Source organism: Eretmochelys imbricata, chromosome 12 (assembly GCF_965152235.1).
Source record: "Eretmochelys imbricata isolate rEreImb1 chromosome 12, rEreImb1.hap1, whole genome shotgun sequence".
Taxonomy (NCBI): domain Eukaryota; kingdom Metazoa; phylum Chordata; order Testudines; family Cheloniidae; genus Eretmochelys; species Eretmochelys imbricata.
Window position 1 is genome coordinate 14,136,724 of NC_135583.1, and position 19,653 is coordinate 14,156,376.

The 19,653-nt window shown below is 39.8% G+C and overlaps 1 protein-coding gene across 13 annotated transcripts in view; it reads right to left on the bottom strand.

Moving 5' to 3' along the window:
• Positions 1–174: 174 nt before the first annotated feature.
• The window catches only part of CHD9 (chromodomain helicase DNA binding protein 9), a 193,709-nt gene continuing 174,230 nt past the window's right edge, over positions 175–19,653 (bottom strand). For all 13 annotated transcript variants that reach the window (XM_077831202.1, XM_077831201.1, XM_077831209.1 and 10 more), the window contains 3 exons: positions 17,159–17,287; positions 10,816–10,920; positions 175–7,698 (listed from right to left, as the gene is read on the bottom strand). In XM_077831202.1, the coding sequence (XP_077687328.1) occupies positions 6,838–7,698; positions 10,816–10,920; positions 17,159–17,287 (1,095 nt within the window). In that variant the 3' untranslated portion in view covers positions 175–6,837. The remainder of the gene's footprint in view (positions 7,699–10,815; positions 10,921–17,158; positions 17,288–19,653) is intronic.

The window sequence follows — 19,653 nt, forward strand, 5'->3', positions numbered from 1 at the left end:
CACCTGGACTTTGACTTATAGTCTTTTCTGTTTCTCTTGGATTGTATTCCTTCCTTCTCTTTTTTTATCCATCATCCTTCCACCTGAGGGAACTGGAAGAAGAAAAGCAGAGAGATGAGGCACGGGCTACCTGATTCCAAGACAATGACAGAAAGACACAAGGAGAGATTAGTCTCAATCTGCCTTATTTATTTAAATTAACTTTCTTCTTGATAGGTGGACATTCCATAGTCTCAGATTCATTTTAAGTCATGTAGGAGGCGGCTCTTGTACAGTGGTAATTTTGTTTTCCGTTATCTTCTAAATTGTTTTAAAGTAGAGTCCACAATGTTGAATTTTATCCAAAATTAAAAATACAGAAATAACACAGCATTTCCAGGGAAATTATTCAGAATGTAGACATCCATCTCCACGTCCTCTTTCTTGGTCAGCCCACATCACCTCAACCAAACTCACCTTTGAGGAAAGTTCCTAATTGTTCACTTTTAACTCTTGATGGAAATACTCTTTTCTTCCCTGCAAGTGTATTTTAATTTTGTACATGCCTTCAAAACCAGTCATTTAAAGTTGTTCCACAGAGAGCAGATCCTCAGTTGGGGTAAACTGTCATAGCTCACTGACTTCAATCAGAACTATGACAATTTATCTCAGTTGAGGATTTGCCCCTGTGCTCTTGTTCATGTCATCAACATATTCAAGTACTTAACCAGATATGTTTCATTACCTCAAATGGAGTAGGATTTTGTCTTTAGAGAGTACATCACCACCTTTGTTCATGCACTGAAACAGAATCCAGTGAAGGAACACAAAGTTATTAGGCCAGATTCTCTATTTCGTTTGGTTCCTTTTACTCCACCTGAGTAGAAACCTCCCACACACATCCAGCAGGGGATACCTCCACATAGGAGTCTCCTCAGAAGGAATAGTGTTGACAGAGCCAATTCTCTACACCTCCCATCTGAACCAGCAACATGCAGTGAAGGGGGAGTGTGTCTAGAGCACAATGCGCTCTGGTAATCCCCAACTGATGTACTGTCCTTAGGCAACCAGTTACCTGTCTGCCTTTCCACCTACCCCTGGAATGCAGTGAAAGACGGATGCCATAAACAATCTGGCCCAATGTGTTTACTTGGTCTAATCTGAATTCTTTCCTTCTGACTCGAAAATCTTGTGCTAAACTCCAAGACTTTCCCCTGAAAAAAACCAAACAAACAAAAAATCACCTTTGCAAACCTCTCTGTTTTGTCCTTGTAATCCTTACATTTCCACTGAAGGCTTTTAGCATTAGAACATCTTTTAGTACTTAAAAGTAAGTGTGAATTACACCTGTAGCCATGTTTATTTGAAATATGGTCAGTACTTAATTGCAATATGCAAGTTCTGCTTCCTCAAGGAAAGTTTCATTGAAACTTACTTGTTTCAAAAGAAACATTTAATAATCAGAAATCATTTTATCTGTGGTGTCTCAATTTTACTAGAATTAGACTATTTGCATTTCAAACTTGTGGTTAAAGAAAATTATCAGGACTATTAAATTCTAGAATCAGAATGCAGACAATGCATTTTAATCAGCTACCACTCAATTCAGGAAATCAAAACTTTTTTATTGTCCTTTCCTCTGAGGTGGCTACAAAGAATGGCTCTCTGCTTACTAAAAATAACATTACCATGTTAGTTAGCAAGTCAGAAAGCTATTTGCTGCAGTGTACCGTCATCTACATTAGGAATTATTTCACTGTAGCTACACAGATGCAACCTCTCCCCTCTCAAAGTACATGCATGGCACTGGTATATAAGTTGAAAACAGGGTAAATTGCAGTCATTCAAATCCCACTTTACACCAATGCAGATTCTCTACACTAATACTGGTATAGCTAAACAGTGCAAAAATTCCTACTGTGGACAAACCTTAATAATCTTTACAATGCAAAGTACGTATTATGCATTACATCCCAAAGTGCTGTATAAAATATCAGATATACAAGCCATACACAGATCATTTAATCCGCCTCTTAAATGCAGCCAATACTAAGGTGAAACATTTTTTTGACAGTGTAGTGGTGGTGTAACAATTTAGGGGAGGAAGTGAAGAATACCATATCCAGTTGAAATTGCAGCGAGAGTTTAGGTAGAATTAACATCTTGGGCTGGAATTTTCCCAAAACAGCAGATTTAAAATCTCATCTGGTATACCAACACTATGAGCCTTGGATGACCACTGATATTCATGACTTGTTAATCAGGTGCACTTAGCTTCCTGAGGTGCTAACTCCATGCTAGGATATTGCATCAGTACCAATTTACAAGACTGTCACTTCATCTGTACATATACAGAGTGACCAGATGTCCAGATTTTATAGGGACAGTCCAGATATTTGGGGCATATATATATATTTTTTTACATGGGCTCCTATTACCCCCCACCGTCGGTCCTGATTTTTCACACTTGCGATCTGGTCACCCTACCTATACACTGCGTCTGGGAGCATGCTTCCCAGCTTGAATAGACACGAGCTATCTCCGCTCAAGCTAGCAGGCTAAAAATAGCTGTGTAGCAGCACAGGTGGCAGTTCAGGCTAGCCGCCTGAGTGCAAAACCACTCAGAACTTCTGGGTACATGCTTGGGCAACTAGCTCACGCCACTGTATGTGCTACTGCTACCCCTGACTACGCTGCTATTTTTAGTGCTCTAGATCAAGTAGAGCTAGCAGATGTCTGCCTGCTCAAGCTGGGAAGCATGGTCCTAGCTGCAGTGTAGAGGTACTCATTGAGTCACCAACACCACTGCCTACACCAGTGCTTCTCAAACTTTTGTACTGGTGACCCCTTTCACATAGCAAGCCCCTGAGTGTGACCCACCACTTATAAATTAAAAACACTTTTTAATATATTTAACACCATTATAAATGCTGGAGGCAAAGCGGGGTTTGGGGTGGAGGCTGACAGCTTGCAACCCCCCATGTAATAACCTCGCAATGCCCTGAGGGGTCCCGACCCCCAGTTTGAGAAGCCCTGGCCTACACAATCTGTATATTCTCTTTCAAGTACTGATCCTTCTACAGTTTAACTTGTGAGAGATCTGAAAGGATTACATCCAAAGATGGAACGGCTACAAATCATATATAATTTTCTTTATCAACTGCTTTGAAATGTATGACTGTTTCTTCTCAAATGAGCCCTTAGAAATAAAAACAAAGCTACTGGAGCTTCTGCAGGATCTCCAAATTTAAAATAGGACAATGACAGGTTAAGTAAATTAGGTATACATTCATCTGAAAAAGGAGTAACAGAGAGCACACTCAAGACCTAGAGATAGGATTCAGATGAGAATAGATAAGATGGATGCCACTGAACTAACAGTGAGCAGCAGACTGAAACAAGAAGGCGCAGACAACTAGGGAGCGTACAGGAAAAAATATATTTATCCTGAGTGGCTTAAACTAAAGGGAGCAATGGGAGCTGCAGCTGCCAACGTAATCAAAAGATTTAGACAAGCACTTAAAAGGTAACAGGATACAAAAGCAAAACAGATTGATCGATTTAGATGGACATTATGGCTCTCCCAGTCACATCCACCTTCTGGCCTAATATTTTACTATAATACTAGAAATAAATGGCTTTAAAGCAAATCAAATTTTGGGCCTAAACCTTGACAGTCTCCTCTTTCCTAACAATAGATATCTGGTGGCATATTTCAAAGACTGTGTGGCTATTAATGGTTTATTTTGTTTATGGGACCAGAGTTTTATTTTCAGTATAATCTGGCTGTTAGTTTCCCTTCAGATTTTCATAAAAATTAGAGATTAAGATTCATAAGGTTATCTAGTGCCTTTCCCTGGCTCTGCAGGGTGTGGATATATCCTTCATGTTTTAAAATTACCTTATTTTGTGCAAAATAACCTGATTTAAAAAAAAAACAACTGTTCTTGGTTCAGCAAGTTATCTTGTTATAATACTATCTCTGAACAACACTGATAGAATCAGCACAATACCCATATAAATGCTACAGGAAATAGGCTGAAATGGATTCACTCAGAAACAAGGGAAGAACACCAGTAAAGTTACTATTAACTAATTCACAGAATTTGTATGTAGTTAAATAACCTTGACTTGAATTCTTAACTTTGAATAACTTCAAGTTTTATATTTTGTAACACATCTTAAAATGTATTTTAACACCTTGGAATCTTACTAATAGCTTCACCTACACTGCTCACAGATATAAATTTAATCTGTATTCACGTTAAAAATTATTTTCATGTATCAAGGCTGACATCATGGGTAGTCAAAGAATATGTTTAATAAAAAATAATTAAACTTCCATTTCCTCTATAGAACATCATAGAAAGTAATTCAATAAATTACAAATGACTTTTTAAGACGCTTGTTGAACTACAGAAAGCAAATTCAGACTACACAGAACACAACTGGCAAATATTGCAAATGTCCAAAAGAAAAACTGGACTAAGACTTGTATCATGAAGCCTGAAACAAGGGATAGAAATACAAGGCAGTAACAGCTAAAGTTCTTTTAGTAACTACCAACACACACTTTATCATCACCTTGGATATCCTTTTAACTGCAACTTCAGTATTAGTGTAAATCTACTGAAGTTTCCTTACAACCCTTAACTTTATACAACCATATTTGCATATTGTTTAGCTGATAGTGGGACACATTTTTCCTCTTCCAATTGATAATGATTAAAAATAAATCCAATACATTATGTTCAAGTCTATATCAGCCTTAATTATTTTAAACTGCAATTGCCTTATTACATAGAAAGAGAATCACTAGAACGGTAAGCAAACTCACTTGACCATAATTAGGAAAATACTTTATTTAATAAATTTGATATAAATTATGTTTTAGCCACAAGATTTAGTATTTCTTTTGTGGGGCAAGGGTGTTGTTGAAATATTCCATCAGCAAACTAAGTTAATAACTGTGTTTGAAAAACTTTGGCTATTTCATAGATGCATCCTAGTTAAACAAAAGTGCTATATTACAAAGGGCAAAAATATTAAATATGCAGTACATCCCTTCATGATGAAGAATTGCTACACCCTTCTCTTGGCAGGTTTTAATTTTCACTATTGCTAAGACACTGTATGAAAGGCCAAAAATCAGAATACTATTGTGGGAAAATACAGTAACCAGTACAATCCAAATGGGACTTTTATAATTGTGTAATTACATGTAATACTGCTTCTAATCATGGGGTTAATTATTTTGCACATAGAAACATATAATGTATTGGAAAAGTTCTTGGTAAAAAACAAAGTCTTGTTTACTATACAAGCGAGCAACAGAACTATATCAAAATATACAGTTTTTTTTTTTCAAATTTATCCCTTTGAAAAGCTTTTTTCAATGATTTCTACTAGTACCTGTATCTATTCTCTCTGAGCACTTCCCTATCTTGGGCCACAAATGAGATAACTAAAGTCAATCGAAATCTCAGTTCAAACATGTAAGTGTGAATCTGGGCCTCTACCATGTCAGAGTAATAGCAGCTTCAGCAGAAAGAGGAATCATATCACACATCAAATATGAGACTGATTTTATACAGTAAAGGGTTCTAAGGATTTGGGTTTGAACAGATGTCTTATGCCCTCTTATTGTTGTTTACAGGAATAACTTATCTGTCTTTACTATTCAAAGTGCTTTTTTAAATTTTAAATTGGGCAACTCAGCATAATATATAAACTAAATCCTCAAGAATGATTTTGGGTAACATTTCGTCATAACGTTTAGTCATATTTAAACCTGTAGAGAAGTCTAAACTCAAAATGAGTTTAAACCATCAATATTCTTCTTTACCATTATTATCTGGTAATCCCGGGAGGCATTGTTACATAAAACACAAATAAAAATCAACACAAACAAAGCAAACAAACATTTTTTTACATGAAGTATGCAGTGTTGAAAGGTCTTTTCAGTGGCACTTCATGACAGTTTGCCTTTTCTGAGTTTTGGGGATACTATTCCTCAATCAGGACATCGTATTTCTGTGGTGGGAGCCCAAAACTTTGCAAGGTTTAAACTAAATAGGTCTCTGTGGTGCCAAAGTAGGATGAGATAGGAATATTTTGTGTCAACTTCCCTTTACTGTTATCAAAGAACGCGTTTGATCAGCAAAAACAGTCCTATCTCCTGCCAGATTAACATATCATAGAGGGTGTGTTTAAAAACAAAACAAAACCCGAAAACAAGTATAGAAACCAATGTAAACTTCCTAAACTAACTCAGCTGAGGTAACAGATAGCCAGTTTAACTGGCTGACTGGGAAACTTTTTTCCTCCTTTTAAACACACTTGTACCTGAATTGGAAACATCAGCAGTGCATCGCAACACTATAGCATTTTCATGTAATTAAAGCAATGGATGGTGATTTAGATTCTACAGCTTTCATGACATTCATTAGCTGCCCAAATTATTGCTGAGTTTTGATCTGTAAATTATAAGTGTCAAGGAGGCTGTAAAACTATATTCAAATTAAATCAATAATATGCCTAAAATATTCTGTGTTCACTGCAAATATATTAAATATACAGCTCTTACTGAGCATTATTTTCATAAAATAACCTCCCAAAATTATGCCATTTGTTGTAATTTTACACCATTGTGTATTGATAGTACATACAAGTTCAGAAACTTATGAACTTCAAGAAATATTACATGCAAAACATCTCTGAAAGCAGTTTGCACTTCTAAACAAATACTGAAAGTTGAGTCAATAAATCATTTGATGAGCTCAACACTGGGCTATTTACAATGAAATAATTAAAGAATAAATTCAAAATTAGTTCATAATTTAAGTACATAGTCTGGGGTCAGTCTTCATCACTAGAATCTGAATCTTCAGATGAAGACGATGTACTGTCAGATCCAGATGAAGCATCTGCTTTCTCTGAACCCTCATCTGTGCTGTTTTCATTATGAGAGCTTGGCTCTGTTCCCCCTTTGTCTTCCTGATCTCTAACCCTAGAATTTTTCTCCTTTTCCTCTGTAGGCTTGGCTGATCCTGTGTCATTGTTTTCAGCATTCTGTACATCAAAAATATTGGATTGGGACAATGCTGGGATATGAAGATTAAGGCCTGGAGTGAGAAGCATCCCTGGATAAAGTATATTGGACAAAAGTAATGGGTTAAGAGCTAAAGGGTTGGCAGCAGCAGAGGACGTAGAGGGAGAACTTGACACAGAGTCTTCACCACCATTATCTGCATGTTGGTTTTCTGTCCTTTCTTTCTTTACAACTGGCTCTTTTGAGTCATTTCCCTTTTTCTCCTCTGAAACAGATTCTGTTGACTTTGTTAGGAGTCCTCCCATACCCAGCAAGTTTGGTAATCCAGCCATTCCTGACAGTAGCATGGGAAACATGGCAGCCATATTCTTAGCTTCTCCTCCAGTAGTTAGTCCAGCAGGCATTCCCATTAATCCTGCTGTTACTTGAAGTGACTGCAAGTTCTGCAGGTTTTGTTGTAAGGCCTGAAGAGTAGATAGATCCACTCCTGGAAGTAATCCATTGGCTAGCAAAGGGTTGACCGAAACATTTGCTGCTGTTGCAGCTGCTGCTGCTGCAGCTGTTGCCTTGGCAATCTCACTTTTAGGCCGTCTCCCTCTCCTGCTTACTTCTTCTCGTACAACAGGCCCAGTGAGAATACGGTCAAACATACCTTCAGGAAGAAATCCCTGAAACAGATACATTCTATATTAATATATGAAAATGAATGCCACTACAGGAAGATAAGGTTAAAGATATGTCGTTAAAAATTAAATACTCAAGAATAGTTCCAAAAACTATTCTGTTTAACTAAATTTAGCACAGCAGTTTGATTAACCAGACAACTCCCTGAAAGTCTGTGACTGATCTGTGCTGCCACTTCCCAAAGGTACCTCATTCAAGCCTCATAGAATCATAGAATATCAGGGTTGGAAGGGACCCCTGAAGGTCATCTAGTCCAACCCCCTGCTCGAAGCCATGAGCCATCCTGCCATGAGCCCTGTAACCCTGAATAGTCCTCTGTACCCACGTTGATCCCTACTACCTTTAATGGGGCTCTCCACAGGCCCAGAGGATCATCCTCACAGGGTTTATTGTAGGATTTGGCCTAAGCAATCTGAATTTAAGATTTAAAATCTAGTGTGGATTTAGGATCTTTCAACAGATTTTAGTGTAATTTCCAGATTCCAATAATTTATTTGATTTTTTTAAATGCCTAGTTACTGTGATTACACAGGTAACAGAGCTATCTAATATAACAGGAAAAATAATTGTGCATTTTAATGTGGAGCCATAATCTGTGAACATTTTAATGTTTATTAGTATCTATTTCATCCTATCAAATTTCATCCTTTCTTCACATTTCACACAAGCTACTAAAGACTGAAAGTCCAAATAAATTGAAATCGAAGACACTTAAAATCTTCTCTTGGGACCTAGAATGGTGTTCTGCCATCTATGTAAGTCCTATCTAACGGCAAAGATAGGACTCTAATTGTGCTCTGGTGTTCTTTTTGAAGTGCAGTTTTGCCTTGAAAACTGACTATAAAAATGGCACCACAGGATTCAATGATTGTAAAATATGAAGTTTGCTCAGTATACAAGATCCCCTAATTTTAAAAAAATTGTCAGCCCTCATTCAACCAAGGATTTGAAAATCAAGCTCTATTCTTTCTGCTTTCAGGATCACCATTACAAAAATCTACAGGGCAAATTCTATTCTCTCTTATATCGTGGTAATCATTGTCACCAGTTCTGCTCCCGGTTACTGCTGTGATACTTCATTACCCTAAATGGATGTGCCTGGGTATAAAAGAGGGCAGAACCTAGTCCTGCAACTGGAACTTTACAATTCTGTTGGCATATTAACCAGAATAGAATCTAGCTCACTGTTAGCTGTACTGGCGCTGTTATAACAATAAGAAAAAAAAATAGTAAAAATTACGTTGTCACTAAAGCAAGTGCTCAGAACTTTCAATAAATGTAAGGATGAGGTAAGTAAGAAAATACCATTTTTAAATACCGTAGTACTTATGATTAACCGCAAAAACCTAAAATGTTGATAAATAAATAAAAACCTGCGATCCTCTGCCTGAGGCTGACTGTGTACAGCAAATGTAGCACAATCCCTACCAGTTCTGGCAGGTGGGTATACAGACTTCACAGGATTACCACCAGAAATTATCTTCATCTCTACGGGAGACATGAGGAGTGGAAGGGTAAATAAAGTTCCCCAGAGCAGGATTTTGCTATCCAACATTTTGAGGCCTGGACCTCTAGTCACTTCTATTTGCATGGAAATAAAGGATGGTGGGTTTACAGCTATGTGTCCATAGGTGGGTGGTAGTGGTGTTGTGTGTTTTAAAAAAAAAAAAAAAGCACATCCCAATAAAACAAAGGACAGATGAATCAGATATACAGTTTTCACAATGAAAATATATGCATGCTATTTTGCTGAGCCTGCAGACAAAAAACAGCATCCATAATTAAGTGAAATTTTCCCTTTCAACTTACTGGGGTACAAATCTCAAATAAAATGATCTGTGTTATTTTGATCACTGCACTTATAACAGACTGTCACTTTTTACAGATAACAGAATTTGGTTTTTGGGTTTGTTTTTTCATTGCAGAAATAAAAACATCCTTGTAGATTCCTTCTTCCGTACCATATGTCCCATGAGATTTGGATATTTCCTACTAATTCTACGGAGAGGGGAAAATTTGTAAGTGGCCTCAGAAATTGTGGTCACAAATTTTTGTGTACACCTATGTGTGCACAAAGTCTACATTTGGTAAATTAGGTTGGCACATGCACAATTATTTGATCTGCAAATGTGAATGCAAACTGTGTGTCCACGAATAGCTGCAAATGCAGGTTTTCAAATTGTATATTAAAATTTGATCTACAATGTAGAAGGGGCTGAAATACATATATATTCTTAGAGCTACATTCATAAGTCCTAACCTGGGAAAAACTACACATTAGATGCATCTTGCTATTGGCATTAAGCTGCTCCAGTGCCAGTGGGAGCATGTTCCTTCTGTTACACATTTCTAGTAGCACATACAGAGTGGAGAGCCAAACAGAAGAAACTGCGTGGGTGAGGCCAGGGCAGCACAAACCATTCTCCTGGAAATTAGAGGGCACAAGACACTAGAGTAAAATTTTCTGAAGTGCCAACTGATTCAGGAGCCTACGTCACATATGAACATGAGACTATAAGCAATTCAGAAAATTTTGCTGTAAGTCTAGTTTATGATCTCTACTTTAAAACCCTGCTCACTGTAGAGCTGTAAATATTAAGCACATTTTTTCAGTTTACAAGGACAGGTGTAGGACACCCCACACAATTGAACTTTTGCGACATATAAATCTCGCTTCCACTGGAATCTGCCTAACAGTACAGTTCTGAACTAGAAAATAAAATGCAGAAGATAATAGCTATTTTAATAAATAGTTGTCTCTTAATTTAGATACGCAGTATAATTAAATCAATCTTCAAAAATTCTACTTGCTCATTTTCCCAGGGCAAGTAATTTTATTTTGATGGCGAATTAAAATTTTAATTTTGTAATTACCTTCATCATTGTGGCAAAGGAGAGAGAAGTAGATACCATGGGTAGGCAGGCAGATTTTCCTAAGAGCATCCAAAGGTATATTAAACAATAGTTGACTGACTTTAGTACCTGAATCTAATGCTAGTATCTGTCTGTCTCTTTCTTTAAATAATAATAAAAAAAAAAAAAAAAAAGAGAGCAGACTTCACATCATAGATCATGATATTGTTCATCCTGTAAATACTCACAGACTGTTTCACAACATCTCCCCATTCAGGAGCTACTCCATACTCAGGATTTTCTTTCAAGAATCTGCACAAGTCCTTCAGCGGTGGAGCAAAAGCACCTCCCACCTAAAAAATAAAAGATAAATTTTGAGAAGAAACATTTCTCAGTTTACTTTGGATTTTCCTGATTTGATACTCTGGTTTCATTTATGTCTTTTTCAAAAAAATCAAATGTAACCTGACCCCATTAGAAAGCAAAACAGCACTCCAGGTTTATCATTAGTTTCTGTCAGAATGGAATAGAATAGGTACTCTTTAATTTGTTCCAGATGTCGGCAGCCACTAAATTCGCACAGAGCAACTTCAATATCTGACAATCTTACTAATGTAAGATTTAGTATAAATGCCAGGGCTCATTTCAGAAGCGTACTGAAATGGGATAGTGTCACACTAATAATGAATATGTGAAAATAGGTGTCAAAGTTTTAGAAGGAGAATTCATACTCCTTTTGTTTATTAAAAATGTCTTACCTTTTGGTGGGTGAATCAGTTCTACCCTATGACCCCTGAATCTGCTTTTTAAGCGGCACCCTTCTTGTCTAATAAAAGCTGCTCTTTCTGGCAGGGTAAACTATTTATTTTCTTATACTTTCCCCCCCACACAAAAATCAAACTTTTAATTTTGGGTTAAGGTTGCTAAACAGCATATCCCATCAATGTAACCCATAAAAAGCAAGGAAATAAGCAGTTAAGTCATCAAAAACTCCTGTAATCAACTCCCCTTTTTACATCTCATCATGATATGGAAGGGGAGAAGTACGGTTTGATCTAGGACAGAGCTGAATGAAAGAAGGAGAGGGAAGAGGAGCGCTTCCTCTTTGTTTTTCTCCACTCAAGCTCCTTTCAGCTGAAGCCTCATTTTTAATTCACACTCCCCATGTCCTCCACATCTCTGTTAACTGCCAGACCTTCTCTAACCAGCTCTTCATCCCTCCTTGGCAGTGACGGATTAGCCACTGGGCCAAAGGGGCCTGTGCGTAGTGCTGGGCGGGCGGGGGGCTAGGCAAGCCCCCGTGCTCTGACCCCATTTCTCTAGCAGGGGTGCCGGGGGGCCCACGTGCACTTGTTCTGGTCCAGGGCCCCACAAAACAGAAATCCGCCTCTGCTCCTTGGCTCCCCACGGGGCTGCTGCATGGAGAACTGAGAGAACCAAAAAGGAAAGAGCAGAAATGAGCCAGGGGATCAGGGATGTTGGGGCAAGGTAGTGATTGGGAACATAGAAGGTAATGGGGCAGGCAGTTTATAGTGATGAATCTCATTGCAGCAAAGGAGTATCACTGTGCAGGCAGCTTGTGGTGGGGAGAGCTCAAATGTTTCTGCACTGGGACAACCTCCTTTGATAGGGTTCCCCAGTGCTGTTGGCTCAGCTCCCTGGGGTACACTCTGTTCTCCCATGGTGGTATGTGTGTCAAGGCACTGACACTGGCTCCTCCTGGGGCTACTACCTCAGTGCATTGGGGAGCTTAGGGGAGTCCTTCCAATGCTGGTACTGTCCTTGGTACAGAGACACTGGGATTCCCTCATTTTAGACCCCTCGGCCCCCCACCAAACACACATATCTAGGCCTTCCTGAATCCTGCACTCCATCCAGGCAGCTTTATGAATGAGTTGGAGGTACTAGAAGGCCTAAAAATTGGGCATCGGGGAGCGAGTGGCTAGCAAGGGCAAGGAGGTTTGGGGATTTTAGGTGGAGAAGCATGTTTTGACTAGGGTCCTCAGGCCACAGAAGAGGCTTCGGAGACCAGTGCTTTTGAGGTAATGGTGCTTGAAAGTCTTCCTGGTGCTGCTCCCCCCTCATTCTCCTACACAAAGGCACAGAGCCCCTAGGAGCCCTTGACTGATACATCAATATTTATGTGCAGCATAGCTCCGTTTTCCTGGCACTGCTGTCCAGCGAACCAAACAGCAGTGCCAGGAAAATGGAGCTATGTTGCATGTAAATAGCAGACATAGGTGTACACAAAAATTTGTGACCACAATTTCCGAGGCCACTTACAAATTTTCCCCTCTCTGTAGAATTAGTAGGAAATATCCAAATCTCACGGGACATGTGGTACGGAAGAAGGAATCTACAAGGATGTTTTTATTTCTGTAATGAAAAAATACTGCTACCTCAGTGCATTGGGGAGCTTGGGGAGTCCTTCCAATGCTGGTACAGTCCTTGGTACAGAGACACTGGGATTCCCTCATTTTAGACCCCCCGCCTCCCCCACCAAACACACATATCCAGGCCTTCCTGAATCCTGCACTCCATCCAGGCAGCTTTATGAATGAGTTGGAGGTATTAGAGGGCCTAAAAATTGGACATCGGGGAGCGAGTGGCTAGCAAGGGCAAGGTGGTTTGGGGATTTTAGGTGGAGAAGCATGTTTTGACTAGGGGTCCTCAGGCCACAGAAGAGGCTTCGGAGACCAGTGCTTTTGAGGTAATGGTGCTTTATTTCCCTGCACATTACCCTTCCTCAAAGCCCAGCTGAATTCCTTCATGCCCTTCGCAAACCCTGATCCATCTGCCTGCAATTCCACATCCCTACCCCAAGCCACATCTTTCCCCCAGAACAGTTCCCTTTACCCTGCTATGAAACCTGCCAACCTGACTCAATGGACATGTTGGTGAATCAGAATGCAGGTTGGCAGAATGAACACAGAAACAGCTGACAAATCTGAGCAATTCTACTGGTCAGTCCGAGTGCAAGAAAACCTATTCAATTAATTTTAAAAACCTTGAAAGTAGATGGTGTCTGAAATATAATAGAAGGTATGTGACACATTTAGAATTTCTGGTGTTTGTGGCTGTTTAGCTACAGTCATCCAAAGAAGTGTATGTAAAGCAAGGCAAAACTTCAAGGGGGCATTTTTCAAGTGTTTTCTTTGGAAAAGTTAGGAAACTTTTTATTAAGAAAGATTACATAGAACATTAAATTGTCCTCTGAAAAGTTGTAGTGAACTTGCTGAAAGTGTAATTCTCAACACAATCATAACTAAGGAATCACTACTTATCCAATATACCCCTCCCCACTTCTGTTTGTTCTCTCTTTGTTTTATCTCCCATTAAGACTCCTTTGTCTCCATCACCCATCAGAGGCTACTCACATTTGTCTTTGGAAGTGACAGACTGGACATGACTGAGAAGTCAACACTCGCCAAAAGATGCTATACCATCAGCGTACTTATTTTCTATTCTAAATATTGGTGTGATCTGTAGTATCTTGGATACCACTCCATGCCAAAACAGTAACATTATAATAGCAAGCCCTGTATTTGTGATAGATATTTAACACCAGTAACACTAGCGTTGAGATCTATTCTTGATCAGACAACACAAAATGCTGTCTTTGGAGAATAAAAATCATGAGATGTCTAACAGACCGAATATACAACCATACAACCTGAAATGAATCATGCATGGAGAGGATTTACACACTCACAAAAAAATCAAATGTTGAAGAAACAGGACTGGAAGCTTTATCATTTTGGCTGTGATCTTTTCAGAGCTCCTATTAAGGAGGATTGTGATGGGTCATTACTTTGACAGAAGACCTCCAAGGTTCCGAAGAAGTGGTTGGTGGTCATTTTTCCCTCCAAAGTCAGTTTAGAACAAATATAACTGCGGGTCTTGTGATGCTGAGGATTACAATTTTCAGGTGACATTTAACACTAAAGCCTTGACCTCTCATACCACAGCAATTTTTGCAAGAGCAGGGTTTTTAATCCTGGTGTTCTGGCCCAATTCAACTTGGGTAATTATGTTCTGCCTACCTACAATTCTCCCTGTTATTTCAACTGGATAGGGCATTCTTCACTTTCTGTCCTAAACTGTCGAGCAATATTCTTGGGGACTTTTAAACGGTTAAAACACTTCCATGATGGGTGAAGTGATTTTGTAAATAACTTTGAGATCCTTCTGCACGAAAGGTGTTCTACAAATGCAAGCCATCATTATATGTCAAGCATCACAGACTTCTCAGTAAAAGTTACTACACTTCTGGAATAATGGATATTTTCAAGATTTACAGAACCAACACCAAACTACATCAAGATTCAGCCTGTTAGTGAAGCGTACTTTCAGTGTTCTACAGTAAAAAGCCACATCATCTGCAGGCTTTGGCTGCATTTAAACTTTTGCCTTCAACCACACAATAATACATCAGTAATCTACTAATTCACACATTGGTGAGGCTTATTGCAAACTCCACTTAAGCAACAACTAAACACATGCTAAAGTAGTTTATGAAACTCTCCTTCCATTATGTAAGAACTGTTCCTAGTAGACGAATAATAGGAAATACTAGAAAAAAGGTTTTCTATGCAATTTTAAATATATTTAAATTAATTTTCAGTAACTTTTTTTCTTTATTGTTAAGTTTCCACCGACTCCTTGGATCCCTTTTCTCTCTTCTTATTCCCCCAGTTTCCTAAAGCCCCTTCCGAAGCACACATTGCATCCCTCTTGTTGAGTTCCAGGTCATTTTCAACAGTAACTAAACTGAGAATATTGAATAAATTATTATTTAATTTTTGAAACAGAAACTGAAAATTGAAAGTGTCCAGAGGTTCAAAGGTACTGGGGCTCATGAGACGAGATCATTTTAAAACCATCTCACCTCTTGGGTCTTTAAGTACATGACCCTCTAGTGTTAGCAGCCCATCATTAGCTAAGGGGACATTTCTTCTCCTCTATCATCCTGTAAGGGTACAAGAGGATGAGAGGAGAAAGCTATAGATTTTGTGGAGTGGGATATGCTGTGCTGGTACAAGTTGAGCCACCAGAAGCTGTTGCAAGAACCATGATGAAAGAGAAGAAAGGAAATTTTCACCTGCTAAGTAGAGGTCTGCTTGTGCCTAATTTTTAGGCCCGACCCAGACTCAAGCCCACTTGAGCAAGTCAAGTCATTTTCCAACCCAACCCAGACCCTTTCCCACAAACCTTAGTCAGCATCATCACAGCCACCTCTTGCCCAGGGAGCTCACTCTCCTCCTCCTCCAGCCCAAGGGGTTGCCGTGGCAGCAGCTACATGCCCTGCTGATGCCATCCACTGCCCCTTGCTGTGCTGCCCGCGCTGTGGAGGGGGAGGCGCTGTGCTCCTTTCCACGCTCACTCTGCAGCATAACAGTGCAGCAAGGGGAGGATGGCCAGTGGCATGGGGCATGCAGCCGCCGCCATGCCAACCCCACAAGCGGGAGGACGACAACTGACCTGAACCAATACCAGGAGGGTCCTTTTGTTTTCCCATCTGACCCAGACCCAACATTTGTAGTTGTGCCCCACAGGATGCAGGTCAGGTCTACTCTTGCACTTGCAAACCTGGTGAATTCTTTTTTGCACTCACACTACGAATCATGCAGAAATTACTGGCAGCTCAGCCCGCTCAACTCTGTAGATTTACCCAACACACACACAGTAGCTCTAAAACGGTCTTTACCCTGCCAGGAGGCTGCAGAAGAAATGTCCTTTAATGAGCTGTTAACATTAGAAGGATATGTGTTTGCAGACAGAAGAGTGAGGTGCCAGGAAATCTAGTCATTAGTATGTCTGTTTAAACAAAACTTTTAACCCAAGTAAGAGGCAACAGCACTTCGGAAATTTTTAATAAAATTATTTGCTGGAAGTATTTATACTAAGTTAACTCTGGCAGGGATGGTCTAGAAATATCCAGAGAGGGGGTGACAACTGCATTTTAGCTTAAAAAAAAGTTTTCCATCTTCTGTGAAAGAAAAATTACAGTGTTAAAACATCAATTTAAGAATATCCCCCTAATAAGCTTAAACAAATCCAGAGCAGCTCCCACTTATCAATCTGTTTTTCCACACGGTGACTCCAACCTTATAGCTGCATTTTCACAGTACTTGATCATTCAGAATTTACTCGTTATTATGAAGCCTCAGTTTAATACTGTACTATTCTTAGTAGATGAAATTCACCCCAGAGCTGGGGGCTCCTGCATGGCCCTATAAACTTCTTCAAATTTTTTAACATGGGGTTGGAGTAGTGCATAGGACATTGTGCAGGCCCTCTGCATTGGCTGAACTCCACTGAACAGAAACATACAATGCTGTATATTCACTTAGTGCGTGTAATTTTGCACAGAATCTCCAGAATAATTTTGCAGCAACTTATTAAAGTTTCTCCGTTTACTAAATCCTGATTTAAACACTATAATTATGCTTCATGTCCCATTTACAAAACAACTTAATAAAACAAACTTTAGACTGTGCATAAGGACTTCCTAGCAGAAGATGTGAAAACTTCATTTCACATAAATTTTGTGTTTGGGGAAAGGGTGAGTGGACACAGTAATATGATTACCTTTCTAGCATTTCTTCTATTGATCAGCTGAACACGTTCTTCACCAGTGAGACTATTAACATCCAGTTTATTAGGGTTTCGACAACGGTGCCTTTTTTGTTTGGGCCTCCCATCATGAAGCTGCATTCTCTGTTTTAGAGGGATTTAAAAAATGAATTATAAATCTTAGTCTTCTAGGAAAACTACTTACAAAAGTGCTGAGAAAGTTGACTTGTTTATTTATTCTTATAAGCCACCCTCTCATTTTAAGGTAAATGCTTTCATATTTCCAACATCACAAGCAGTCTTACCTTGTACAGTAACTTCTCACTTAACGTTGTAGTTATGTTCCTGAAAAATGCTACGTTAAGCAAAACGATGGTAAGCGAATCCCATTTCCCCATAAGAATTAATGTAAATGGGGGGGAGGGGGGCTAGGTTCCATGGATTTTTTTTCGTCAGATAAAAGACTATATGCATATATACACACACACACAGAGTATAAGTTTTAAACAAACAATTTAATACTGTACACAGCAATGATGATTGTGAAGCTTGGTTGAAGTGATGAAGTTAGAGGGTGGAAGAGAGTGGGATATTTCCCAGGGAATGCCTTACTGCTAAATGATGAAATAGCACTTGGCTGTGCCCTCAAGGGTTAACACATTGTTAATGTAGCCTCACACTCTACAAGGCAGCACGAATGGAGGGAGGGGAGACAGCATGGCAGAGAGAGCGACACACCGTGTGTGTGTGTTTGTGTGAGAGTGTGTAAGAGAGAGGCGCATGCTCCTTTAAGTACAATGACACCACTCTAAGTACATTGCCTTTTTAATGACAAGTTTCAGAGTAGCAGCTGTGTTAGTCTGTATCCGCAAAAAGAACAGGAGTACTCGTGGCACCTTAGAAACTAACAAATTTATTGAGCATAAGCTTTTGTTAGTCTCTAAGGTGCCACAAGTACTCCTGTTCTTATTGCCTTTTTAAGTAGATCAGCAAGTTGAGACAGCAGCTGCGGCCAGCAAGCTGACAGGGCTCAGGACGGAGGCATGTCCCCCCGCTGCTCTGTGGAAATAGGTTAAAGTAGTGGGGAGCAGGAGCGGGGGAAGAAGACACCCTGACATTAGCCACCCGCACAGCTGCCTCCTGCACAGCAAGCAGGAGGTCCTGGGAGCAGCTGCAAGGCAGAGGGCAGGAGCAGCACATGGCAGTGGGGGGAGGGACAGCTGACAGCTGTGGGCAACTGATAGCCTGCTGGACAGCTGCTGTAGAGGGAACTTAGGAGAGTGGGGAGCTGATGGGGGGCTGACGGCCCATCCTGGTTCCAAGCCCCCATCAGCTAGCTCCAACAGGCTGCTCTTTCTCCAAGCAGTGGACAAAGCAGGCAGCTGCCAAACGATGTTATAAGGGAGCATTAAGCAACTTTAAACGAGCATGTTCTCTAATTGATCAGCAACGTAACAACAAAATAACGTTAACCGGGAAGACTTTAATTGAGGAGTTACTGTACAGCTGTTGTCTTCTGATTTTAAAAACTGAGACAGAGTCTCAAAGCAGCGCATGGCCAAATCCCCTGCACTACTCTGAAAATCTCAGTATAAAATTCTGGACATTCATACTATGTTCTTTTAAAATTTATCAATACACTTAGAATTTTTTTTCCAATTATACATTTACATATCAGCTGGTCAACATATGGTAGAGTAATGGCATTCACTGGGATGTAATGAGTATGAAACACTAAGTTGTCACTCCCAGTTGCCAGTGTGCTGGGGGAGGAGAGTGGTGGAAAGGACAACAGAAAAAGGAAAACTGAGGTGACAAATGAAATAGGATGCTCTTTGAGATGTGTGATCTGTGTTCCACACATGGATACGCATGCACACCACATGTCTGAGTCCAGAATTTTTTGCAAGTAGCATCTTTTAACCCACACATGTGCAATGGCTCTCCTTGTGCTACAAACCGAGGGCATAAAGGACGGTCTGGGCCGATGCCTCTCCAGTTCCTACTCTTACCTAATATCCAAAAAATCCGGAGCAGAGGGAAGGGAGTGGAATACAGATAGGGACTGCACATCTTGAAGAACCTCCAGTTACAGATAAGTAACCTCCATTTCTTCTTCAAGTGATAGTCCCTATGTGTATTCCACAGGTGAGAGATTAACAAGCAGCATTCAAACAGACGGTGGGTGTGAGGATGAAGAAGTGAGAGCTGACTAATACTGCTATCCTTACAGCTGTATCTGCCAGAGAGGATGGACCAAAGCATAATATATTGTGAAGATATGCAAGGAGCTCCCAGTAGCTGCCCTACATCTCTCTTCTAGATATCAGCCTCCTGGCAGGGTAGAGACAGATCTGCTCTACACTACAGGATTAGGTCGAATTTAGCTGCGTTAGGTCGATTTAAAAATGATTGTGTCCACACAACCAACCCCATTCTGTCGACCTAAAGGGCTCTTAAAATCGACTTCTGTACTCCTCCCCGACGAGGGGAGTAGTGTTAAAATCGAC